A 25,562-nucleotide genomic window follows, 5' to 3' on the forward strand; every position below is an offset into this window, starting at 1 on the left:
GAGGGGCAGGCCCAGTCCCAGGCCCAGGCTTGGTGCTCAGGTCTCAGCCCAGGGAGGAGTCTGGAGCAGGGCCACTCAGTGTTGGGGCTCCCCTTCTCCCTGGGGTTCCCTTCTCCATCTCACATCCCTGCTGAGTCCTCCTTCCCGGATACGCATGACGCAGCCTCACTGCTCACTCCCATTGGGTGTCTGCTCCCAGGTTAGAACATCTCCAGGAGCACCCTGGACTCAGATGGTCCCTGGACACCGAGGATGCGGGTCCTGAGGCCCCCCACCCTCCTCCTGCTGCTCTCGGGGGCGCTGGTCCTGACCCCCAGCTGGGCCGGTGAGTGCGGGGTTGGAGGGGGCGGCTGTGCGGGGAGGAGCGAGGGGACCCATGGGGGCGCGGGTCGGGAAGGCGCGTGTCAGCCCCGGCCCTGCCCTCCGTCCGCCCCCCAGGCCCCCACTCCCTGAGGTATTTCTACACCATCGTGTCCCGGCCCGGCCGCGGGGAGCCCCGCTTCCTCAAAGTCGGCTACGTGGACGACACGCAGTTCGTGCGGTTCGACAGCGACGCGGCGAATCCGAGGATGGAGCCGCGGGCGGCGTGGATGCAGCAGCCGTGGGTGGAGGGAGAGGACCCGGGGTATTGGACCCGGGAGAAGTTCTTTGCCAAGAGAGAAGCACATGATTTCCGAGTGTTTCTGCAGACCCTGCGCGGCCACTACAACCAGAGCGAGGACGGTGAGCCGCGCGCCGGGCCCGTCATGACCCCCCTCCCCACGGACGGGCCGGGGTCGCCCCGAGGGTCCGGGTCCGTGCGTCACCCCGAGGCGGCGGGACCCGCCCGGCCCCCACCCGGGAGGAGCCCGCGGGGTCTTTGACCGGATTTCACTTTCAGTTTAGATTCAGGCCCCGCGGGGCGGGCGGCGGGGCTGACCTCGGGAAGGGGCTGACCTCCGGGCGTGGTCAGGGTCTCACACCATCCAGAGGATGCAGGGCTGTGATGTTGGATCAGAGGGGCGCCTCCTCCGCGGGTACTGGCAATTCGCCTACGACGGCGCCGACTACCTCGCCCTGAACAAGGACCTGACCTCCTGGACCGCGGCCAACACGGTGGCTCAAATCACAAAGCGCAAATTTGAACGCATCGGTGAGGCAGAGCGTAGGAGGAGCTACGTGGAGGGCCTTTGTGTGAAGCGGCTCCTCCTTTACCTGGAAAAAGGGAAGGAGACCCTGCAGCGCACAGGTACCAGGGGCCCTGGGGCCGCCCCACTCCCCGGGGCTGGGGCTCCTACAAGGAGACAGGACAGGGGGTCACTGTCAGACACCCCTCCTTGGGATCGGGGAGGGAGTCCCCCTGGAGGTCCAGATTAGGTTCCAGAAGGACTCCCCCTCCTCTCAGGGACAGTTAGGGGTGCAGGGAGACCCCCTGATATAGCCCATCACCTGCAGGAGCTCTGGGACCCACGGGGACCTTCTCTCTCAGGCCTTGTGCGCTGCCCACACCCCCTGTGTCTGAGGCCTGACCCCAGCTTTTCTGAGTCACATGGCCTCCACCCAGGTCAGGACCACAAATCCCTTTCTCCCCTCAGAGACCTGCCTCCTGCCCTGGGCTCTGTCTCTCTGAGTCTAGAACTTTCTAAAGACTAGGAGGTCCTTCCAGGTGCCTCTGCCCAGGCTGGTGTGGGGGATGCGTACTCCCTCCCCCACCCAGGTGTCTGTCCACTCTCAGGATGGTCACATGGGCGCTGCTGGAGTGTCCCATGGCGGATGCAAAGGTCCTGCATTTTCTCCCCCCCCCCTCTTCAGAACCCCCAAAGGCACAGGTGACCCACCACCCCGTGTCTGCCCGTGAGGTCACCCTGAGGTGCTGGGCGCTGGGCTTCTATCCTGCGGACATCAGCCTGAGCTGGCAGCGTGACGGGGAGGACCAGACCCAGGACATGGAGCTGGTAGAGACCAGGCCTGCGGGGGACGGCACCTTCCAGAAGTGGGCAGCCGTGGGGGTGCCCCCCGGAGAGGAGCAGAGATACACGTGCCATGTGCAGCACGAGGGGCTGCCCGAGCCCCTGGCCCTGAGATGGGGTGAGGAGGGCCGTGGGCACAGAGCCTCTTCTCAGGGCAGCAGGGGCCCTGGGGGACCTCAGTGGGGTCGGGGCTGAGGCCTGGGGTCAGGGCCCTCATCCTGCCTTCCCTTCTCCCCCCAGAGCCGCCTTCTCACACCTTCGTCATTTTCATGGGCATCGCTGGGGGCCTGGTTCTGCTGGGAGCTGTGGCTGGAGCTGTGATGTGGAGGAGGAGGCGCTCAGGTGGGCAGGTGTGGGGTCTGAGTGTGCACTCCAGGCAGTGACAGCGCCCAGGCCTCCGATGTGTCTCTCTCGGCTTCTAAAGGTGAGACCTGCCGTGGGGAGTGGTGGGCAGACGGAGGCCTGGGTGGTGGGGAGTCTGTGGGACACTGTGAGCATGAAGTGGGTTTGAGAATGTCACCAGTTACAGCCACTGCCCTGAATCTGCTCATGATGATTGTCCTCCACAGCGTGAGGCGGCTGCCCTGTGGGTCTGAGTGATGGAAGATGTGTTCACACTCCCACTTCCTGACTCAAGAACCTCTGATGGGGGGCCTGGCCCAGCCCTTTTCCCCACACTTTCTGGTCCAGCAGAGGCAGCTGGGCCCTCACTAGCGCTGTCTTACCTTCCTCATGCTCTGAGCTGCAAGCTGTTCCTTCCTCATTGAAATGAGGTTCTGGGGGTGACTTTGTTCATTTCTTGCCATGAAGGGTGGGTGGGTAAATTAAAGGAGAAGATGCTACATTTTGAGGGAAATAAATATAAACACCAAGAACATTCCAGAGCTCATGTGTTTGCTGTGCTGAGCTGTCCCAGGTGTGGACAGGGGAGGTGGTGAGGAGCGAGTGTGGTCGGGGCCTGTCCCCAGGGCGTGCTCAGTGCATCGTGGGCTTGGACGTGGTCACTCCTCGGCTGGGTCACCTCTCTGCTCCTCTGACCTTGTTCCTCAGTAGAACCTTGTCCCACCAGGACCTGTGGTCACAGGAACTCAGACATCACTGAGGCCTTGAAACGTGTCCTAATGCAGCGCATCTTCAGGACCCTGGACAGCGAGGGCTTCCTGGGGCGGTCAGCCTGGGCTCAGGCCTGGATGGGGCCCCAGCACCCATTTTCTGGGTGTTTGTTGTTTCTCTGATTTTGTAGATATTATGCCTGTTAGTGCTTTCATGTGGGAGTTATGGTCTCATTCTCTGGGTGTCCCCGTCTGACAGCAACAGGGTACATGTTCCCCGTCAGTGTCCCGCAGGCCCAGGGTCCCTGCACACAGGATCTGTGGTGTGGAGAGATGGCTTTTCAGGCTCCTCCTGCTCTGCCTCCTTCTAGGGCCTGAACATTCCCACCCTCTGATCAGCTTGGTCTTTCTGGGGACCAGCCCCCACCCTGGCATTCTCCAGGACCCTCAGCCAAGAGTCATCACATCAGCATCCAAAGACACTTGTCACTCAGGAGGTGCCCAGGCTGTTAGGAGCTCAGTGCCAGGAGCCAGGGGCAATATAAAGACATTTCACTCATCCCACAGGTCTCTGTCCACAGGTCCATTAATAGAAAACCTGTCCCAGTAGTTAAGGACGCTGGCACCTTACTAGAGTCCCACTCACTCATGAACAAGAGTCCAGTCCATCGTCCTATTGAGGATGGTTACATGGTCCACACATTGATGAAAATTGCCCAACAGTTTTAGTCAGAGGGGAAACTCAAGTTCAGCTACCATGTGATATTGGTGCCCACCTCCCAGGAGAGCAATAATGAAAGAGTCAGAGAAGGTCAATTGTTAGCAGGAATTTGGACTCATTGTTTCTCTCCTATATTCCTGGTGGGTGAGGAAGTTGTTTGAAATACTGTGAAAATGCTCTGGCAACACTCACTACCTCCAGCATTTGGCAGGACTCACCACACCCAGTGCCCCAGCAATTCCCCTCCTGGTTATATCCCCAAAGACACTCATACATATGTGTGCCAGAACATATGGAGAACTTACTCATAGCGGCACAGTTTGCAAAATCTGCGTATAAGACAAATGCACGTGAGCAGTAGCGGAGGAGTGTGGTGTGTTCATAGGACAGAACCCTGTAGCCCTGAGAGTGGATAAGCTACAACCACAAGAACCAGTGGGACGAGGATGGACATGATGTGGAGAGAGAGCAGGTGCAGGGAGGAGGCCCCTGTGACATTCCTTCCCTCAAAAGCTGATAGGACTCACCTGTGGGGTAGAAATCTAGGTAGGGGTGAGTCGGGATGGGGCCAGTGTGTGACCAAATAAAACTGAAGAGGGTCCGCTGAGGACTGGAATGTTCTGTGAGTGTTGTTGATCGCACCTTCACTCTGTGAAAATCCACTGTATACATAGGATTTGTCCACGTCTCTCTGGGCATGTGATTCTTCATCTTTTCATCTATTATTAAAATTTTATCTTTGTAATTTCTCCCAACTTCCTATTTGTTCTGGTTCTTTCCCAATTTTAGGTTCTGAGGGTATCTCTCTGTCTGTCCTAATTATTACTTTCCCTAAATCCTGTCTGTATGTCAAGAATAATTCTTTCCAGGGTAAAACCTCAAAAAAAGAAGCAGAAGCAGAAGTGGAGTAAGAGGAGGAAGAAGAAGAAGAAAGGGGAAGAGAATGCGGAGGAGGAGGAGAGCTAGTGGTTATACAGTGAGTCACCAAAGAGCAGGACTCTGTGTGGCTAAGGAAGCACATCATGGTCTCCTGTGGGGTCGTGTGGACATTAGGGACTCCCAGGACTCTGAGCAGGGTTAGCACAGCTCACAGGGGACAGTCTCCAGGCTTACCATCCCTGGGGCCCCGTAGGAAGAACCGTGGCGTTTCCATCAGGGGAGAGACCAGCTTCCTGACCCAGTGGAGAGGCTCAGCCTGCACCATCCTGGTGTCAGCCTGACGTTGGGAGCAGGGGAACCCCGAGGATGGTGCCCACGTGGGAATGGGGTGTGATTGTACCATGAATGGAGGGGGAGGGATATGACACAGCCGTGGGTTTCAGCTCACCCCAGAGAACAGCTGTGACTCGGAACTCAGACCCGTCCACAGGGAACAGAGACACCTGTTCCTGCCCGTTGTTCAGCTGCTGGTGAGGACCATGAGGACAGCCCTTCAGGAAGGAAGGTCTAGATGTCCAAGACGTGGGAGATGATGTCACAGGCTTGGGGTTGGCTTCCCACAAACCCGGTGGGGGCGCAGGAATCCATGGGGTTGGGTTCCCACAAACCCGGTGGGGGCGCAGGAATCCATAGGGTGGGCTTCCCACAAACCCGGTGGGGGCGCAGGAGTCCATGGGGTTGGCTTCCCACAAACCCGGGGGGGGGGGCGCAGGAGTCCATGGGGTTGGCTTCCCACAAACCCGGGGGGGGGCGCAGGAATCCATGGGGTTGGCTTCCCTCAAACCCGGGGGGGCGCAGGAGTCCATGGGGTTGGCTTCCCTCAAACCCGGTGGGGGCGCAGGAATCCATGGGGGTGGCTTCCCACAAACTGGAATCCATGTCAGAACGCCCTCTCCCCGTCAGGACAGGGAGGCATCACCAGCTTACTCAGTGACTCACCCTCAGGCCCACCTCAGGAGTGTTGGGAACTCCCCTTCTCCCTGGGGTTCCCTTCTCTATTTGTCACATTAATGGCCAAATTACCAATAATCACCGCAGGGGCGGGTAGAGATTTGAGTGGGATAAAGTCGCTCCTCTTTGGAGACGTCCCAGACTCCAGGCAGACAGTGTCACCTGTGCCTCAGGTGACATGATAATGGCATCTCTGTGGGAAGATAAGGTCCAGGAACCCTGTCCCTGTAACTATGGGCTCAGAGACCCCGGCTCGTCCTCAATGACACGTCCCTGCCCAGAGCTCGAGAGCAAAGACCAGCCAGGTGAGGGCTCCCTCATGTGCCACCTCAGGGCAGACATCAGGAGAGGAGGGTGGTCCCAGGAGGGGACAGGGAACTGGGGTGGTCGTCCCATGGGGCAGGACAGGCGCTGTCCCACCTGTATCTGAGCTGCTTCTGCTGGCTCTGCTGGGCTGGGGAGGAGGGGGGCATGTGCTGGGGAGGGTCCCAGGGTGGGGTTCCCGCCAATGCTGGGCTTCCCGCACCTCTCTGTGTCCTCGAGTCCCGGACAATGAGGGACCCAAGCACGGGGCTGCCTTTGGGATCTGAGCCAAGGGTAGGGCGGCCAGGGCCACTGAGCTGCTCAGCCGTGTGCAGAAGGGTCTGCTTCTCTTTGCAGACCTGACCGAGCTTGAGGTGTGGGTGTGAAAGCCATTGTAAAATGGATGAAGTTGGTGTGTAGAATTTGGGTGATAACATTAAAATTCTGACATAAAATAAGGTCCTTTCACACACACACACACACACACACACACACACACACACACAGATGTTCACCCAGAATCCTAGTCTGTGGTGTAACAACATGATATACAGACCACTGAACAATGTATGTCTCAGTGATTTTTAAGGAGAGCGGGAATTAGAGGGAGAGGGAGAGAGAAACGTTGATGAGAAACATCTGCTGCCTCCTTAACGCTCCCCACTGGGGACTGAGCTGCAACCCAGGCAGGAGCCCGACTGGGACCGGAACCGGCCATCCCTTGGTGCAGGGGGGGATGTCCAACCGCTGAGCCACGCTGGCCGGTGACATGAGGACCCCGTGTGTTTCCTCCTGAAATGCGGCCTTGGTCTGCAATGGTCTCCGGCTCCCTGGGAGGTGGGGCTTGTTTCTCTCTGTGCCTTCTCTGTGGTGTGAGTGAGAGATGCTCTGTGCATGGGAGGCAGCAAAGGGAGAGAGAGAAATGGCTGCAGAGATCATCTCATTTGTCAAATAGTTTGACGGCGCAACATGGCGGGTCTGTCCTTCCCATATGACATTTTAATGTTCTATCCTCTCATCCCAGGTCGCCACATCAACCCAACAAGGAACCCAGTCCCGTCTCCCATCCCCGTGGCTGCTGCTCCTCCTGTGAACTCTGAGTGAGAGCTCACATGTCCCAGCCGTGTGAGCACAGTGAGCATGGAGAGCACATGGTGTGCACCCCCCTGACCTCTGTTCTGCATTCACGTCCCCGTTCCTCTCTCCCAGGAGGAGGCAGAGGCGCAGAGTGGGAAGCTACATCCCCAGGCGGCACTAAGCTCACTCCTGAGGGACCCTGACACCAGGTCGGAGCTGTGGGGTCAGAGGCCGGAGCTCCCACCCCCTGCCCTGGGCTCCTCCCCACGGTCCTGTCACCATCCCGTGTGACAGATGAGGGAACGGGGTCCTGAGAACTCAATGCCGGGGTCCCGGTGCCCTGAGCCAGCGAGTGGGGAGGTGAGAGGGGAGCAGATCTGGAGGTGCAGAGGCTGAGGGTTATGGGGCTCACTGGCCCCTTCCCCTGCGGCCTGCACAGAGTTTCATCAGCTGCACCCAGTGCTCCTGAGGGAAAGGGCGTTTGCTGACTCTGGGATTTTAAAAAACTGAGGTCTCCTTGCTTGCACTCGGTTATGGTGTCAGGGTCTCTAGGGGCAGGAAGACCGGGCCTCTGACTGACGTCACTCATGGAGCCGTCCATGGCCCCTGTGGGCTGTGCCTGAGGGACCCTTGCTGTTCACTCATAGAAGCTTCCAGAGCTGTGAGGGCCTCCTCGCACGTTCAGGGTGAAGTGGAGCTCAGAGCACCAGCCTGAGGCTCCTTTAGGGAGAAGTGGGCAGAGCGCTCCCCCTGCAGGAGGAGGGGCAGGCCCAGTCCCAGGCCCAGGCCTGGCGCTCAGGTCTCAGCCCAGGGAGGAGTCTGGAGCAGAGCCCTCAGTGTTGGGGCTCCCCTTCTCCCTGGGGTTCCCTTCTCCATCTCACATCCCTGCTGAGTCCTCCTTCCTGGATACGCATGACGCAGCCTCACTGCTCACTCCCATTGGGTGTCTGCTCCCAGGTTATAACATCTCCAGGAGCCCCCGGAACTCAGAAGGTCCCCCCGACACCGAGGATGCGGGTCCTGAGGCCCCCCACCCTCCTCCTGCTGCTCTCGGGGGCGCTGGTCCTGACCCCCAGCTGGGCCCGTGAGTGCGGGGTCGGAGGGGGCGGCTGTGCGGGGAGGAGCGAGGGTACCCGGCGGGGACGCGGCGCCGGGAAGGTGCGTGTCAGCCCCGGCCCTGCCCTCCGTCCGCCCCCCAGGCCCCCACTCCCTGATGTATTTCACCACCGCCGTGTCCCGGCCCGGCCGCGGGGAGCCCCGGTACCTCGCCGTGGGCTACGTGGACGACACGCAGTTCGTGCGGTTCGACAGCGACGCGGCGACTCCGAGGATGGTACCGCGGGGGCCGTGGATGCAGCAGCCGTGGGTGGAGCGGGAGGACCCGGGGTATTGGGACCGGAACACGCAGAGGGAAAAGCGCCACGCAGAGCTTTTCCGAGTGAAACTGCAGACCCTGCGCGGCTACTACAACCAGAGCGAGGACGGTGAGCCGCGTGCCGGGCCCTTCACGACCCCCCTCCCCACGGACGGGCCGGGGTCGCCCCGAGGGTCCGGGTCCCAGCGTCACTCCGAGGCGGCGGGACCCGCCTGGCCCCCACCCGGGAGGAGCCCGCGGGGACTTTGCCCCGATTTACTCTGTTTATTTATTTATTTATATATTTTTATTTTTATTAATTTCTTTATTGATTAAGCTATCACATATTTGTCCTCATTGCCCCATTCCCATGCCAAACCCCTCACCACGCATGGCCCCACCCCCCTGTTGTCCGTGACCACTGGTGAGGCTTGTAGGCAGCACACGAGTCCTTTGGTTGATCTCACTCTCAGTTTAGATTCTGTCCCCGCGGGGCGGCCGGGGTGGGGCTGACCTCGGGGCGGGATTGACCTCGGGGCGGGGTCAGGGTCTCACACCTTCCAGAGGATTAGAGGTTGTGATGTGGGACCCGACGGGCGCCTCCTCCGGGGATACAGACAGGACGCTTATGATGGCACCGACTACCTCGCCCTGAACGAGGACCTGACCTCCTGGACCGCGGCCGACGCAGTGGCTCAGATCACAAAGCGCAAGTGGGAGGCATCGGGTATGGCCGAGAAAAAGAAAAGCTACCTGGAGGGAGAGTGTGTGAAGTGGCTCCGCCTTTACCTGGAAAACGGGAAGGAGACCCTGCAGCGCGCAGGTACCAGGGGCCCTGGGGCCGCCCCCTCTCCCCGGGGCTGGGGCTCCTACAAGGAGACAGGTCAGGGGGTCAGTGTCAGACACCCCTCCTTGGGTCAGGGAGGGAGTACCCTGGATATCCAGGTCAGGTACCAGAGGGACTACCCTCCTCTCAGGGACAGTTAGGGGTGCAGGCTCTCCTGGGGTGCAGGGAGACCCCCCTGAAATGACCAATCAGGGGTTCCCATGGGCCCTGCAGGGGCTCTGGGACCCACGGGGACCTTCTCTCTCAGGCCTTGTGTGCTGCCCACACCCCTGTGTCTGAGGCCTGACCCCAGCTTTATGAGTCACGTGGCCTCCACCCAGGTCAGGACCACAAATGCCTTCTCTACCCTCAGACCTACCTCCTGCCCTGGGCTGTGTCTCTCTGATTCTAGAACTTTCTAAAGAACAGGAGGTCCTTCCAGATGCCTCTGTCCAGGCTATTGTGTGGGCTGTGTGCTCCCTCCCCCACCCAGGTGTCTGTCCACTCTCAGGATGGTCACATGGGTGCTGCGGGAGTGTCCCATGGCAGATGCAAAGGTCCTGCATTTTCTCCCCTCCCCTCAGACCCTCCAAAGGCACACGTGACCCACCACCCCGTGTCTGCCCGTGAGGTCACCCTGAGGTGCTGGGCACTGGGCTTCTACCCTGCGGACATCAGCCTGAGCTGGCAGCGTGACGGGGAGGACCAGACCCAGGACATTGAGCTGGTGGAGACCAGGCCTGCGGGGGACGGCACCTTCCAGAAGTGGGCGGCCGTGGGGGTGCCCCCCGGAGAGGAGCAGAGATACACGTGCCATGTGCAGCACGAGGGGCTGCCCGAGCCCCTGACCCTGAGATGGGGTGAGGAGGGCCGTGGGCACAGAGCCTCTTCTCAGGGCAGCAGGGACCTTGGGGGACTTAGTGGGGTGGGAGCTGAGGCCTGGGGTCAGGGCTTTCACCCTGCCTTCCCTTCTCCTCCCAGAGTCGCCTTCTCACACCTTCATCATCATCATGGGCATCGCTGGGGGCCTGGTTCTCCTGGGAGCTGTGGCTGGAGCTGTGATGTGGGGGAGGAGGCGCTCAGGTGGGCAGGAGTGGGGTCTGAGTGTCTGTCCCACTGGGGGTTCAAGCCCAGGTAGACGTGTGTCCCGCCTCATTCATGGGAAGCACCGTCCCCACGCGTGTGATGGCCAGTGTGGGGCTCTGTGCTCACCCTTACTCCTTAGTGAGGCCCGTGGGAAAATGAGGGACCCACTTATCACCTGATGATGCGGGTGGTGGGGACCCCGTTCCCAGCAGTCCCAGGTCAGAGGGCAGGTCCCTGCTGAGCACAGACTCCAGGAGGACGGAGGGTCCAGTCTCCACACATGCACTTCCCTCAGGTTTTCTGGTCCTGCCCTGGGTCTATACACAGGGTTCTGGAAACTTCTATGGGGTCCAGGACTAGGGCTTCCTTTAGGACCTCATGGCCCTGCCTCCTCCCTGGTCTCTGACAGGATGTTTTCTTCCCGCAGGTGGAAAAGGGGGGAGCTACGCTCAGGCTGCCAGTGATTATGAAGGGGTGACCCCTGAGTCCCTGGGACAGTGCAGACGGGAGCCATGGGGGACCCTCCCCCCCATAGTTCCTCCTTAGTCTCCTGTCCTGGGGCTCTGACCCCGTCCTGGTGTGTCTCCCCCACCCCCCAGGCAGTGACAGCGCCCAGGGCTCTGATGTGTCTCTCTCAGCTTCTAAAGGTGAGACCTGCCGTGGGGAGGGGTGGGCAGAGGGAGGCCTGGGTGGTGGGGAGTCTGTGGGACACTGTGAGCATGAAGTGGGTTTGAGAATGTCACCAGTTACAGCCACTGCCCTGAATCTGCTCATGATGATTGTCCTCCACAGCGTGAGGCGGCTGCCTTGTGGGGACTGAGTGATGGAAGATGTGTTCACGCTCCCACTTCCTAATCAAGAACCTCTGATTGGGGGCCTGGCCCCGCCCTGCTCCCCACACTTTCCTGTCCGCAGAGGCGGCTGGGCCCTCCCCATCCCCATCCCTGCCTTTCCTCCCTGGTGCTCTGAGCTGCAACTTCCTGCTCCGGATTGAAAGGAGACTGTGGTTTGACCTGGTTTTTTTTATTCTTGCCATGAACTGTGACCAGTTAATGAAAGGAGATCCTTTAATTAAGTATTTTCTGAAAGGAAATCACTGGAAGCACCAAGAATTTGGAAGAACCGTGTGTATTTTGTGCTTGTTGCTCGCGGGGATGGGAGGGGCTGTGAGGATGGAGCATAGTCGGGGCCTGTGCCAGGCCATGCTCAGTGCATCATGGGCTTTGATGTGGTCACTCCTCAGTGGGTCACCTCTCTGCTCCTCTGACCTTGACCTGTTGCAGGAGACCAAAGAAAACCAAGGATGCTTCTGGGGAAAAAGGAGGGACACTGTTTAATACGCCAGCGGACGCAGGGAACAGCCTTCCAAATCTGAGTGAAGGAACACGCATGGGGCCCTCCCTTACATCTCCCTCCCTGTGGTCTTTGTCCCACAAACATGGATGATGCTTCTGGTCCTTTTCGTGGGCTTTGCAAGAAGGCCCCCAGGTGTTGGGGGTCTCCAGGCCGTATCTGAAGGTCTGGCCTGGTGCTATCATTAATAACCCTCCCTCCGGGGCAGTGCACTGTTCACAGTAACAGGTTCTGCATGACCAGTATCTGGGAAAGGGGCAGTGACTTAATTATAGGTGATCAGCAATGTGCACTGAGCTTGCTGGCTTGGATTCAGGTCACTAGCCCCGAATATCAGGGTTACATTGGAATTAGTCCGTTTAGCCTTCTCAGTCCCTCAATGGAACCCTGTCCCACCAGGACCTGTGGTCACAGGGATTCCCATCCCCAGGCCTTGTCACGTGTCCTAATGCAGCGCGTCTTCAGGACCCTGGACAGCGAGGTCTTCCTGGGGCAGGTCAGCCTGGGCTCAGGCCTGGGCCCGCCCTCCGCCCTCATCTCCAGGGTGTTCATTGTTTCTTTGCTCTTGGGGACATTATGCCTGTTCCTGTGTTTGTGTAGGAGTTCTGGTCGCCTTCTCTGGGTGTCCCCCTCTGACAGCAACAGCAGGCATTTGCCTGTCACTGTCCCCCAGGCCCAGGGTCCCCGCGCACAGGAGCCCCTCGTGTGGAGATGGGTGTTCAGTCCCCTGTTCTCACCTCCTCCTGGGCCTCACTGCTCTCCGTCTGTCCCTGAGCTCTCCGAGGATTTAGCAGGAGCGGGTTCCTCCTCTGAGCTCAGTTCCTGCTGGGACTGTGCTCTGCCCGCCGCCCTCTCTCCGTCCTTCCCTCTAGTGCTGAGCCCAGTGGGACCCGGATGTGGGGAGAGAGGCTGCTGTAGGTTTGGGGGAGCAGCGCTGTGGACGTGCAGGTGGGGTGACGGCCCCGGGAGGCACCCTGAGCTGCAGCCGCCCCCGGACAGCTGTGCAGGGGCCACAGCCATGAGGTCACTGTGTCTGGAACGGGGACGGGTTCTGTGATGGTGGCCCCTCAGCCAGGACTTGGTGACCGTGTGACAGCTGCTGTCCCCTCTGGAGCGCACACGGACCTTGGAGGGACCTCAGGCCGGGTCCTGACCCCACAGGAATTCTAACATCGGCACACACCGGGCTCAGATGTGTGGGTTTCTTCCTGAACATAAACGCTCTGCTTACGCTGGACCGTCCTCTACTGAGTGTCCAAGAGTTTCCCGTCTAAACAGTACTGTGTCCCCCTTAATTACCATGGGCTTCACTGTGGAAATGCTCACTGTCACCCGTGTCTCCACCCACTTGCTGGTGGAAGGTCTTACCTTCCATTGGACCCCACAAGGTCTGTGAGGCACAGGAAGTGAGGCAGCGGCACCTCAGGGCGCTGAGCGCAGGCCCCGCTGCGTCCTCACAGCGCGCATGCTCTCTGGCAAAGAGACCAGCTGCATGTTCCCCCAGAGCCAGTGAGGCGTCTGCTGGAATGAGGGGAGTGCTGGGGGAGGGATCCACAGGGGGTGTGGGGAGGGAAGATGGCTTTTTGTTTGTTTGTGGTCCTCACCCCAGGATATGGTTCCATGGACTTTTAAGGAGAGAGGAGGGGGAGGGGAGAGGCAGAGGGAGAGACACATCCATGTAAGAGACGCATCTATTTGTCGCCTCCGGCACGGGGATCGCATGGAGCCTGCACCGAGGTACATGCCCTTGACCGGCATACAACCTGCGACCTTCAGTCCGAGGGCTGCACTCTCTCCACTGAGCAGAAGTGGCTGGGAGAGGGGGGTATTGCAATGTGGGTGGTCAGAGGGGCCTCGTTGGGAAAGGGACTGTTTACAAAATATTTTCATTGACTTCAGAGATGAAGGGAGAGGGAGAGGGAGAGAGGATCATCAATGATGAGAGAGAATCATTGATTTGGCTGCTTCCCACAGGCCCCACTCCCCCATGGGGGATTGAGCTGAAACCTGGGCGTGTGCCCTTACCTGGAATCGAACCATGACCTCCTAGTTCACAGGTTGATGCTCATCGGCTGAGCCAGGGCAGTGGGGCTGGGAAGGTGACTTTGAGGAAAGATGAGAAGGTGCTGAGCGTTTCTCCGTGAGTGTTGGGGGGCAAGTTCTCCCCAGGCGGGGAGGCCTCCAGCGCAAACGCACTGGGCAGGGAGCAGTGTGTGCTGGGAGCAGCCGGAGGCCGGTAAGGCCGAGGCAGAGTGCAGTGGGAAGAGTCAGCTACATGGCCCCTCCGGGGGGCTGGGGGCGAGGAGCTGTGACTGTGAGAGTTCTGAGCAAAGACCAACATGGTCTGGTCCTTTCTTTTAAAAAGATCAGGCTGGCTGGGCCGGTGGCTCAGGGGTTGAGCGTTGACCTATGTAGCTGAGTTGATTCCCGGTCAGGGCACGGGCCTGGGTTGCGGGCTGGATCCCCAGTGTGGGGCCTGCGGGCGGCAGCCGATCAAGGATTCTGTGTCATCACTGATGTTTCCAGCTCTCCCTCTCCCTTCCTCTCTCTGAAATCAATAAAAACGTATTTTTTAAAATAAGAGGGTCCGGCTGGCTGTTGTGCGGGACGGTGTCATGAGGAAGGTCCAGGGGGGCCAGGCAGCAGCAGCTGAGGATGCGCCCCGCGGCCGGGAGGCGAGGCCTGTGACCCCAGGACACATCTATCGCAGCTCAGGCCCGAAGCTCTGCGCGCTCAGGGCCCCGACAGCGCTGCCCGAGGTCCCACCTCCACCTGCAGGTCTGGGCCTAGTGGCCGCTGCGGGAGGCCGCGCTACGGGGCTCCTGGGGGCTCCGCAGGGACAGCTGGGGACGGACCTCCGCCCAGGGCGCCCCTCCTGCGCCTGGGCCTCCGCCTCCACCTCCCCCGCGGACTCCACCTCCTCCCCCGGCCTCCGCCTCCGCAGCAGCAGCCACCGCGCTGGCCAGTCACTGTGGGCCAGGCCGCCCGCCAAGCGCTGAACCAGGCAGGCCGCGCCCTGAGCCGCATCTCAGGGTTTGTTCTTGGACGTGAGTGCCCTTCGGTCCCCCTGGGTGAGGGAGGGCTGGTTCCGGCCTCAGGGCGGCCCGTTCCACCCTCGGCCCCTGGGCAGCGGCCCTTTCCGGCGCAGGGGCTGAGCCTCGGGCAGGTCTGTCCTTCCGCAGGACGGTCCCTCCTTCCTTCAGTGACACGTGGTCTCCCGCTGCCCCAGGATCTGACATGTGGGGCTCCAGGCCTGGGGTCCCCACAGAGCCCCTGGGTTCCTGGTGGATGAGACGGCGGAGCCCTTAGGGGGGCTGCGGGGCCTCCGAGGGGGAGGTGATGGCTCCTCCCTCCCTCCTGGGCTTTGTGAACCGGCCACGCAGGTGCCCCGTGGGGCTTTGCAGGTGGGCTCCCGCCCGGCCGGTGTGGCTCAGTGGATAGAGCGCCGGCCTGCGGACTGAAGGGTCCAGGGCACAGGCCCGGGGTGTGGGCTCCTCCCCAGTGGGGGGCGTGCAGGAGGCAGCTGATCAGGGATTCTCTCTCATCATGGATGTTTCTCTCTCCCTCTCCCTTCCTCTCTGGGATCAATAAAAATATATTTTAAAAGGAAAATAAAATAAAATAAAAATGGTCTCCTTTAAACGAGAGGATTTCTTAACTTAAAGATAATAATAATGATAATAATAGTAATAATAGACCTTTTTGCGGTCGGTGCTAAGGGGGCGCTCAGCTCATACCCCCGTGTCTCCCCTTCCGGGGCCCAGCCCGCTTTGCAAGGACAAGGCCCCGCAAGGAGCCCCCTCCCTCTCCCGGGGCTCCCCTCCCTGCGGGTCCCGGGCCAGTGCGGGGTCAGGCGGGGGCTCCGTCCAGCGGGGACTCACTTTCCCAACCGCCAGGGACAGGCTGCAGCCAATCGGCTGAGCACGGCCCTGCGCCCTGGTTGGAGCAGGAGGAAGGGCCGCTTCCCCCCCCCCCCCCCCCCAGAACCCTGTCAGGTCCTGGCGCTGCACGTGGCCTCCCCTCTGTGGGCAGCAGAGAAGGGGGGGCGCTGGGGCTGCGGGAGCGGCTGCGGGAGCCCCGCCCCCGGGAGGGAGGGAAGCGCTGGGGGGTGCGGCCTCTCCCTGGGAAGCGCGCTCTTTCCCGGGTCCCTCGGGTCCAGCGCCTGGAGGGGGGTGTCAGGCCTGGGGGGACCTGGCGCTGAGCGCTGGGATGGGGGCCCCTCGTCACGTCCTATAAACTCTGAGGGGAAGGGGGATCCCCCACGGACGGGAGCCTCCTTTTATGGGGACCCCGCGTCAGAGTCAGGGGGCCGCGTCCCAGACACCCCGTGCAGAGAAGCCCCCAGGGGAGCCCCCCCCACACCCCGCGCTCCGCTGCCCCCGCGCCCTCTTCACACGGACACGCCCCGTGGGGCCCGCGTGTTCCCATCAGGTCACCGCTGGGGCCGCGGGGGCCCGGGCACAGCGACCGCGCAGAACCTCACAGGCCTGGGGGGCCTTCACCGCTGGTCCCCAGCTCCCCCTCGCCCTCCTCCTCCTTCCAACAGTCGCGTCCAGCCAACCCTCTTTTTATAAATTTTTTTAAATATATTTTTATTGATTTCAGGAGGAAAGGAGAGGGAGAGGGAGAGAAACACCAATGATGAGAGAGAACCATGGATCGGCTGCCCCCTGCACGCCCCCCACTGGGGACCGAGCCTGCCGCCCAGGCCTGTGCCCTTGACCTGAATGGAACCTGGGACCCTTCTGCCATCAGCCCGATGCTCTGTCCACGGAGCCACACGGGCCAGGGCGTTACTTTAACATTTTAAACGAATGAACGCAAAGTGAGCAAGAGGCGCATCATAAGCAGAAGGTGAGGGGCCCCCTGAGGGCAGGGGCCAGGCCTGAGGAGGGGAGGCGCTGAGTCAGGCAGGGGGGTGAGGGCAGCGCCTCCCAGGGTCGCCCTGTGCACACAGCCAGGCTCTGAGGGGGGGCACTGAGCTGGGCGGGAAGGGAGGGGGCGGGGTCTTTAGAGAGAGGGCAGGAGAGAGAGAAACATGGAGGTGAGAGACAAATAGGTATCCCTTACCTCCCATAGCCCCGGCTGGGGGATCGATCCCCCAACCTAGGTATGTGCCCCGTGTGGGAATCAAACTTCGGGTGTAGGAGACAACGCTCAAGCAACTGAGCCACCCGGTCAGGGCTGCCGCTGAAAACGTTGAAGGGAAGTTATATTTAAAAAGCCTTAGAAATGGTTCCCTGGAAAATACGCTGTGGCCCCCGCGGGTGTGGCTTAGTGGATAGCGCGGCTGCCGGCCACTGTGGGGTCGCAGGTGGGATTCCTGAACAAGGGCCCAGGCCTGGGGGGCAGGTTCCATCCCCTGCAGAAGGCAGCCAGTCGGGGTCCCTCTCCCATTGATGGTTCTCTCTCTCTCCCCGATCCAGGGGTGAGCTCTCTTCTGGAAGGTCCCAGGCAGAGTGCTTTAAGCTCAGTGTGGGGTGCAGGGAACACCCCGCAGGGAGAGGGATTCTGGGAAGGGAAGGCAGGGGCAGAGGCAGGGATGGTTGGGATTCTCTCCCTGGTTTATCCAGAACAACCTTTCTCAAAGTGTGGTCCGTGGAACCCTGCAGTCTCTGAGAGCCTTTCCCGGGATGTGGGGTCAACACTGTTGGCAGGAGATGAGGGACATCCTGGCCTTTTCACTCCGCTGACAGGGGCGCTGAGGCCAAGCTCAGCACGAATGGGCTGACACCCGACCTCCATCGTCGTTCCTCCCACCAGCACTGACCTGCAGACAGAAGACAGACAGACAGAGAACAGAACCAGTTTCCCTTTAAAGGACGCGGTGGAAAGAGGTGAAATTACTCTGTTCACTGAAGCCTCATCCTTCCATCCACATTTTAAAACATCGTGGTCTCTGGTGGAGATGCCCCAAAGGTGAACGCGGTGCCTGCATCCGCCCACAACCACAGAACAATGACCACCCTCCCCACAGCCGGCACTCAGAGCCCCTGGGATCAGCCCAACAGAACCTACAGCAGCCACAGACTCAGAGCCACAGGGAGCAGATTGCTGGCTGCCGGAGGGCGGGGGACTGGGCAGAGCAGGTGGAGGAGGAGGAACTACAACACGGTCCCTACAGTGTGGTCATGGGGAGGAAAGCACAGCACAGGGAACACAGTCACTCATGTTGTAACAGCTACATGTGAGGTCACATGGTACTACATGTATGGGGCGATCCCTGTATAAGTTCTATGAATGTCTAATCGCAGACTTGTCCACCTAAACTAATACAATATGGTACATCAAGTATATTTAAAAAATTAAAAATATTATTCAAAAGAAGATAAATGTATCTTGCCTTCATTACACAAATGGATTAATTTCTTAACTGTCTTTAATAAAAATGGAGGATTAAAATAACCTTACATGATGACCTGGGAAGTACTCAGAAAACCCTCTGCCACATTCCCTGGAGTCATGTACCAGGGAGATCATGTGTATGAGTGGGGCTAGCCTCTTTCTCATGGGATCCAATGTTTACTTTTTTTTTAAAAAAAAAATGAGCCCTGCCCTGACTGATTTGGCTCAGTGGATAGAGCATTGGCCTGTGGACTGAAGGGTCCCAGGTTCGATTCCCATCAAGGGCATGTACTTTGGTCGCGGGCTCATCCCCAGTTCGAGGTGTGCAGGAGGCAGCTGATGGATGTTTCTCTCTCATCGATGTTTCTAACTCTCTATCCCTCTCCCTTCCGCTTTGTAAAAAAATCAATAAAATATATATTTTTAAAACATTGAGCCCTAGCTAGTTTGTCTGGATGGATCAAGCATAGGTCTGCTGACTGTAGGGTCCCAGGTTTGATTCAGGTCAAGGGCACATGCCCGGGATGTGGTCCCAATTCCCAGTAGGAGGCATGCAGGAGGCAGCGGATCCCTGATTCTCATCATTGATGTTTCTATCTCTCACTTCCTTCCTATCTGAAATCAATAAAACTATATTTAAAAAAAATAATAATTGTTTAACCTGTGTGATTCCGTGAGTGGTGACTGTGACAGACGGAACCCCATAAACAGGATTATTGGGGGCCTCCCTCCTGTGTGAGGTGCACAGAGATGGTGAACCCCAAACCTTGGAAAGTCCCTGAACAGCACAGCGCCTGGGCCCGGCCTCAGGGACAGTGTGACGGGCGCTCCGCGCAGGAGGGGGGTCAGGACCGAGTCCAGGGCCCAGGCCTGCGCTCAGGTCTCAGCAGGGGACGGAGTCTGGGGGGGGGCAGCTCCATGGTGGGGACTCCCCAGCGCCCTGGTTTCACTTCTCCTCTCCCAACCTGTGTCGGCGCCTCCTTCCTGGATACTCGTGACGCGCTCCCCTTCTCACTCCCATTGGCTGAGCGGTTTCCAGAGCAGCCAATCAGCGTCCCCGCGGCTTCGGTTACAACTCCACCGCGGAAGCGCCGGGACTCAGATGGTTCCCCCGACACCGAGGATGCGGGTCATGAAGCCCCCCACCCTCCTCCTGCTGCTCTCGGGGGCGCTGGTCCTGGCCCCCAGCTGGGCCCGTGAGTCGGGGTCGGAGGGGGCGGCTGTGCGGGGAGGAGCGAGGGGACCCGGCGGGAACGCGGGACCGGGAAGGCGCGTGTCAGCCCCGGCCCTGCCCTCCGTCCGCCCCCCAGGCCCCCACTCCCTGAGGTATTTCCTCACCATCGTGTCCCGGCCCGGCCGCGGGGAGCCCCACTTCATCGTCGTCGGCTACGTGGACGACACGCAGTTCGTGCGGTTCGACACCGACGCGGCGAGTCCGAAGGCGGAGCCGCGGGCGGCGTGGATGCAGCAGCCGTGGGTGGAGCAGGTGTACCTGGGGTATTGGGAGGAGCAGACGCAGATCTTCAAGGCAGCCGCACAGACTTACCGAGGGAACCTGGAGGCCCTGCGCGGCCACTACAACCAGAGCGAGGACGGTGAGCCGCGCGTCGGGCCCGTCACGACCCCCCTTCCCACGGACGGGCCGGGGTCGCCCAGAGGGCCCGGGTCCCAGCGTCACCCCGAGGCGGAGGTTCACACCGGGCCCCCACCCGGGAGGAGCTCGCGGGGGCTTGGACCCGATTTCACTTTCAGTTTTGATTCAGTCCCCGGGGGTCGGGAGGGGCGGGGCTGACCTCGGGGCGGGGCGGGGCTGACCTCGGGGCTGGCGGGGCTGACCTCGGGGCGGGGTCAGGGTCTCACACCTACCAGTGCACGTTTGGCTGCGACATGGGACCCGATGGGCGCCTCCTCCGCGGGTACAGTCAATACGCCTACGACGGCGCCGATTACCTCGCCCTGAACGAGGACCTGACCTCCTGGACCGCGGCCGACATGGCGGCTCAGATCACAAAGCGCAAGTGGGAGGCGGAGGGTGAGGCAGAGCGTGAGAGGAGCTACCTGGAGGGCCTGTGTGTGGAGTCACTGCGCATGTACCTGGACAAAGGGAAGGAGACCCTGCAGCGCGCAGGTACCAGGGCCCCTGGGGCCGCCCCCTCTCCCCGGGGCTGGGGCTCCTACAAGGAGACAGGACAGGGGGTCAGTGTCAGACACCCCTCCTTGGGTCAGGGAGGGAGTCCCCTGGATGTCCAGGTCAGATACCAGAGGGACTCCCCCTCCGCTCAGGGACAGTTAGGGGTGCTGGCTCTCGTGAGGTGGAGAGAGACCCCTCTGAAATGACCCATCAGCGGTTCCCACGGGCCCTGCAGGGGCTCTGGGACCCACGGGGACCTTCTCTCTCAGGCCTTGTGCGCTGCCCACACCCCTGTGTCTGAGGCCTGACCCCAGCTTTTCTGAGTCACATGGCCTCCACCCAGGTCAGGACCACAAATCCCTTTTCTCCCCTCAGAGACCTGCCTCCTGCCCTGGGCTGTGTCTCTCTGATTCTAGAACTTTCTAAAGACTAGGAGGTCCTTCCAGATGCCTCTGTCCAGGCTGGTGTGTGGGCTGTGTGCTCCCTCCCCCACCCAGGTGTCTGTCCACTCTCAGGATGGTCACATGGGCGCTGCTTGAGTGTCCCATGGCGGATGCAAAGTTCCTGCATTTTCTCCCCTCCCCTCAGACCCTCCAAAGGCACACGTGACCCACCACCCCGTGTCTGCTCGTGAGGTCACCCTGAGGTGCTGGGCGCTGGGCTTCTACCCTGCGGACATCAGCCTGAGCTGGCAGCGTGACGGGGAGGACCAGACCCAGGACATGGAGCTGGTGGAGACCAGGCCTGCAGGGGACGGCACCTTCCAGAAGTGGGCGGCCGTGGGGGTGCCCCCAGGAGAGGAGCAGAGATACACGTGCCATGTGCAGCACGAGGGGCTGTCCGAGCCCCTGACCCTGAGATGGGGTGAGGAGGGCCATGGGCACAGAGCCTCTTCTTAAGGCAGCAGGGGCCCTGGGGGACCTCAGTGGGGTCGGGGCTGAGGCCTGGGGTCAGGGCCCTCACCCTCCTTTCTCTTCTCCCCCCAGAGCCGCCTTCTCACACCTTCATCTTCATCATCATGGGCATCGCTGGGGGCCTGGTTCTGCTGGTAGCTGTGGCTGGAGCTGTGCTGTGGAGGAGGAGGCGCTCAGGTGGGCAGGGGTGGGGTCTGAGTGTCTGTCCCACTGGGGGTTCAAGCCCAGGTAGACGTGTGTCCCGCCTCATTCACGGGAAGCACCGTCCCCACGCGTGTGATGGCCAGTGTGGGGCTTTGTGCTCACACTTACTCCTTAGTGAGGCCCGTGGGAAAATGAGGGACCCACTTATCACCTGATGATGCTGGTGGTGGGGACCCCGTTCCCAGCAGTTCCAGGTCAGAGGGCAGGTCCCTGCTGAGCACAGACTCCAGGGGGGCGGTGGGTCCAGTCCCCACACATGCACTTTCCACAGGTTTCCTGATCCTGCCCTGGGTCTATACACTCGGTTCTGGAAACTCCTCTGGGGCCCAGGACTAGGGCTTCCTTTAGGACCTCATGGCCCTGCCTCCTCCCTGGTCTCTCACGGGATGTTTTATTCCCGCAGGTGGAAAAGGAGGGAGCTACGCTCAGGCTGCCAGTGAGTATGGAGGGGTGACCCCTGAGTTTCTGGGACAGTGCCTATGGGAGGCATGCAGGACCTCACCCCATAGTTCCTCCTTAGTCCCTTGACCTGGGGCTCTGACCCTATCCTGGTGTGCCCAGGGTTCTGATGTGTCTCTCTCGGCTTCTAAAGGGGATACCTGATCTGCGGATGGGGTGGGCAGAGGGGAGGACTGGGTCATGGGGATTCTGTGGGACATTGTGAGCATGAAGTGGTCTTTGAGAACGTCACCAGTTTCAGAAACTCCCCTGAATTAGTTCATTATGATTGCCCTCTACAGCGTGAGGCAGCTGCCTTGTGGGGACTGAGTGATGGAAGATGTGTTCACCCTCCCACATCCTGAGTCAAGAACGTCTGATTGGGGTGCTGGCTGTAGGAAGCCCCCGATTGTCTTCACTATCAGAGAAGTGTAAACAAGGAGCTCGGAACACTGGTGAACCTTGAGCCCTGGCAAGGGCCAGAGCTATGCACCGATTGTTGAGTCCAGACAGTGATGGCTCAAGCAATTTCCTGACCAAATAGTCTCAGAGTGAATCTTTCTAATATTTACTGACCCTCAAGAGAGTCTGTCTGTTACCGGAATTGCCTGCCTGACTAAGGGCTATTTGTATGTCCAAAGTTGAATAAAAGGTTGGCAAGGCCTGGGCATCAGAGAAAGTCCTTCCCATTGTGTTGGGCTTCCCGCCGGGCCCCCAGTATTTCCAAATTATTATTTCTTGTCTCCTCTCTGTCATTTGCGCGCGGCCCTCCTCCAGATTCCGAACCCTGAACCACACAGGACGTGGCTCACCCATCTGGTGCCACAACAGGGGACATCTGGAGGAGAAGATTTCATCTCGATCGGAAAAATGAAGCTTCGGCGGCAAGGTAGAGAAGGTTTGACCGGATAGGTGGGGAAGAATTCACTGGATAGGTGGGGAAATTCACCACGTGCAAAGCCCACAGCCAGCTGCAGAAGATGCGATCTGTAAGTAGGGTGGGAACGTCCTTTTTTTAAGCCAGGCTAGTGGGGCAGAATTCAGTTAAAAAGTAAGAAGCCGAAACCGTTTTTGGCTCAGTGGATGGAGCGTCGGCCTGCAGACTGAAGGGTCCCGGGTTCAATTTCGGTCAAGGGCACGTACCTTGGTTGCGGGCACATCCCCGGTGGGAGGTGTGCAGGAGGCAGTTGATCAATGCTTCTCTCTCATCAATGTTTCTGGCTCTCTATTCCTCTCCCTTCCTCTCTGTAAAATATCAATAAAAATATATTTTTTAAAAAAAGTAAGAAACTTTATTGTAGACTTTTGGTTTGCATGCTTAAGAATAAAGAAATTAAAGTGTCAGGAGGTATTCTCCTATAGTTTTTGCATTATATTATAGAACATAACCCTTGGTTTCCTGAAGAAGGTACATTGGATCTTGAATGTTGGGAAAGATTGGGTCAAAACTTGAAAAAAGCTCAGCAGCAAGAGACATTTTCATTCAGCAATTAGCATATGAAAATGCCAGTGCTGATTGTAAGAAATGCATGACGCCTCTGAGGAAAAAAAGTACCATTACAGAAATAATTCAGGCTTGTCTGAACGTGGGGTCAGGCACTTTTCAAGCAAACTTACTCGCTGCCGCTGTAACAGTGGGGAATATAAGGTGTTATAATTGTGGTAGAACAGGGCATTTTAAAAGGGAGTGTACGCAGCCAAGAAGGACACAAGGGGGCGCTCCAGGGAAAGGCGTGAGCATTCTGCCTCCAGATTCAGTCAATGCAGATTCAACCTCTTTTATGTCCTAGATATTAAACAGGAAATTATTAGATACTTGTGTATTAGTTATTGTTTATGGTTAGTTTATTAACCACGAATTTAATTTAATTTAATGAGAAACAAATGATAGATGGCCAGGCGATTGCTGAGTTTCCCCAGAACAAACAGAATGCGGGAATGGGGAGAGAGAATAGGAGTGGTACACGTGGCCAATAATACAGGTTCTAGGAAAATTCCCTGGACAGAGGGAAGTAATGAAAAAATTACTAGGTCTTTTGGCGATCCTGGAGAATGGACGCCCACTCGATAATGTTATTAAAAGTCTCATTTTTGCCATGTTTTTATTTCACAATCCATCATTTAACATTTAGACAAATGAAACATTACCCTGATTGTTTCGGGATGCATCTGAGATTTCTGTACCCGTGAGAAGAAAGGCTAGCTTAAGAGAAAAGCGTGCTCTGCCCGATTTTGGGTGACTTCTTGAGCCCCAATGTCTTCACGGATGCTACAGAAAGAACTAAGACTGTTCTTTCTTTAACAAATGGCAAAAATGACACAAAATATACAGGCTATATTTGGACAATAGGATTAATGTTTCCATAATGATGGTAATCTTTGAATAATAATGTAGCGCATTCCAAGGTTGCCTCCCAAATCTTGGGGGCACTCCTGTTTCTCCACAAAATAAAAATAAAATAATACTTTAGCATTGAAGGCACTAAAAGTTAGCTCTGTTATAAAATTTGCCAAAAGAAAACGGCCTTGTTAATTGGCTTTGAAATCTTAAAGTTGTTAGAACACAAATAATAAAAATAACTAAAATAAAGAATTTGTGGGCTTCCGGGGTCGGGATCCCCATCGCGGCCGGCTCCGGCTTCCCCTGGGTCGGGTACGCGGGAGGCCATGGCGTCCTCCTCGGACCCGCCGGCCTCCATACCGGCGAGCACAGCGGCCCCCGGCCAGGGTTTCGGCTTCGCCTCCAAAACCAGGCAGAAGCATTTGGTGCAGCAGAAGGTGAAGGTGTCTCGGGCGGCTGACCCACCGGTGGGCGTGTTCCTGGGGGGCGTCGCCCACTGGATCATTGAGCTCAGCCAGGTGCCTCCCCCTGTGGTGCTGCTGCTGCCAGATGGTTTTAAGGCCAGCTCCGAGGTCAAGGCCAACAGTCACCTTTTCCACAGGGAAAATCTGCCCAGTCATTTCAAGTTCAAGGAGTATTGTCCCCAGGTCTTCAGGAACCTCCGTGATCGATTGGGCATTGATGACCAGGAATGCTTGGTATCTCTTACCCGACGTCCCCGGAGTGGAAGGGAAGGCAGTGACGGTCGCTTCCTTATCTCCTGTGATCGGACGCTGGTCATCACAGAAGTATCCGGGGAGGACATTGCTGACATGCACAGCAACCTCTCCAGCTCCCAGCAGTACATTGTGAAGTGCCATGGTAACACGCTGCTGCCCCAGTTCCTGGGGATGTACCGAGTTAGCGGGACAACGAAGACAGCTACATGCTTGTGATGCGCTACATGTTTAGCCACCGTCTTCCTGTGCACAGGAAGTGTGACCTCAGGGGCTCCCTCGTGTCCCGGGAAGCCAGCGATAAAGAAAAGGTTAAGGAATCACCTACCCTTAAGGATATGGACTTTCTCAACAAGAGCCAGAAAGTTTATAGTGGTGCAGAGGAGAAGAAAATATTTCTAGAGAAGCTAAAGAGAGGTGTGGGGTTCCTAGTGCGGCTGAAGGTCATGGACCACAGCCTTGTGTTGGGCATCCGTGACATAGTTGGTGGCTCCGAACCAGAGGAGGAGGGGCCTGTGCGGGAGGAGGAGTCAGAGAGGGATGGGGACCGTGGCCTGAGGGGACCTGCTCTGGTGGGCTGCTGTGGCACCTCCCCTGAGGGCATTGGCAGCTACATGCTTTCCCATCGGCCTCTGGGCCCTGGAGAGTTTGAATCCTTCATTGTAGTCTACGCCATCCGGGGTGCTGAAGGGGTCCCCCAGAAGGCGGTGTATTTCATGGGCCTCACTGCCATCCTGACGCAGTGTGATGCCAAGAAGAAAGCAGCTCCTGCATCCAAAACTGCCAAGCATGGGGCTGGGGCAGCGATCCTGAGCAGTATGCTCAGCGATTCCTGGATTTTATCACCAACATCTTTGCCTAA

At 58.7% G+C, this 25,562-nt stretch overlaps 3 protein-coding genes and 1 pseudogene across 4 annotated transcripts; all 4 read left to right on the forward strand.

Annotated features, from left to right (window-relative positions):
- Nucleotides 1-252: 252 nt before the first annotated feature.
- Nucleotides 253-2,523, forward strand: LOC308235289 (patr class I histocompatibility antigen, A-2 alpha chain-like; the record flags this gene model as incomplete). Its single annotated transcript, XM_080644050.1, has 6 exons — nt 253-325; nt 439-723; nt 953-1,228; nt 1,792-2,067; nt 2,190-2,291; nt 2,519-2,523. The coding sequence occupies 6 exons, from the start codon at nt 253-255 to the stop codon at nt 2,521-2,523; spliced, it is 1,017 nt and encodes a 338-aa protein (XP_080500176.1).
- Nucleotides 2,524-7,991: 5,468 nt separating this feature from the next.
- Nucleotides 7,992-11,236, forward strand: LOC308234898 (patr class I histocompatibility antigen, A-126 alpha chain-like; annotated as a pseudogene). The gene is made up of 7 exons: nt 7,992-8,076; nt 8,192-8,476; nt 8,894-9,169; nt 9,757-10,032; nt 10,154-10,255; nt 10,686-10,718; nt 10,858-11,236. The product of its transcript is annotated as a patr class I histocompatibility antigen, A-126 alpha chain-like (transcript).
- Nucleotides 11,237-19,036: 7,800 nt separating this feature from the next.
- Nucleotides 19,037-22,917, forward strand: LOC308234886 (class I histocompatibility antigen, Gogo-C*0203 alpha chain-like). Its single transcript, XM_080643307.1, has 7 exons — nt 19,037-19,152; nt 19,267-19,551; nt 19,809-20,084; nt 20,676-20,951; nt 21,074-21,178; nt 21,609-21,641; nt 21,946-22,917. Exons 1-7 carry the CDS (start codon nt 19,059-19,061, stop codon nt 21,948-21,950), a joined length of 1,074 nt encoding a protein of 357 aa, XP_080499433.1. The 5' UTR covers nt 19,037-19,058; the 3' UTR covers nt 21,951-22,917.
- Nucleotides 22,918-24,310: 1,393 nt separating this feature from the next.
- On the forward strand, nt 24,311-25,562 carry LOC308234874 (phosphatidylinositol 5-phosphate 4-kinase type-2 gamma-like; the record flags this gene model as incomplete). Its single annotated transcript, XM_080643294.1, is given in 3 exon segments — nt 24,311-24,887; nt 24,890-25,504; nt 25,507-25,562. Coding segments are annotated over 3 exon segments (1,248 nt in total).

This window comes from Plecotus auritus, assembly GCF_963455305.1.
Source record: "Plecotus auritus genome assembly, chromosome: 10".
In the NCBI taxonomy this organism is placed as follows: domain Eukaryota; kingdom Metazoa; phylum Chordata; class Mammalia; order Chiroptera; family Vespertilionidae; genus Plecotus; species Plecotus auritus.

Bases quoted from the DNA above. Each gene is read 5' to 3' on its own strand.
- LOC308234886 (XM_080643307.1), top strand. From the start codon at position 19,059: ATGGTTCCCCCGACACCGAGGATGCGGGTCATGAAGCCCCCCACCCTC. The intron at 19,153-19,266 runs GTGAGTCGGGGT...TCCGCCCCCCAG, and splicing joins CCTGGCCCCCAGCTGGGCCC to GCCCCCACTCCCTGAGGTAT. The intron at 20,085-20,675 runs GTACCAGGGCCC...CCCTCCCCTCAG, and splicing joins GGAGACCCTGCAGCGCGCAG to ACCCTCCAAAGGCACACGTG.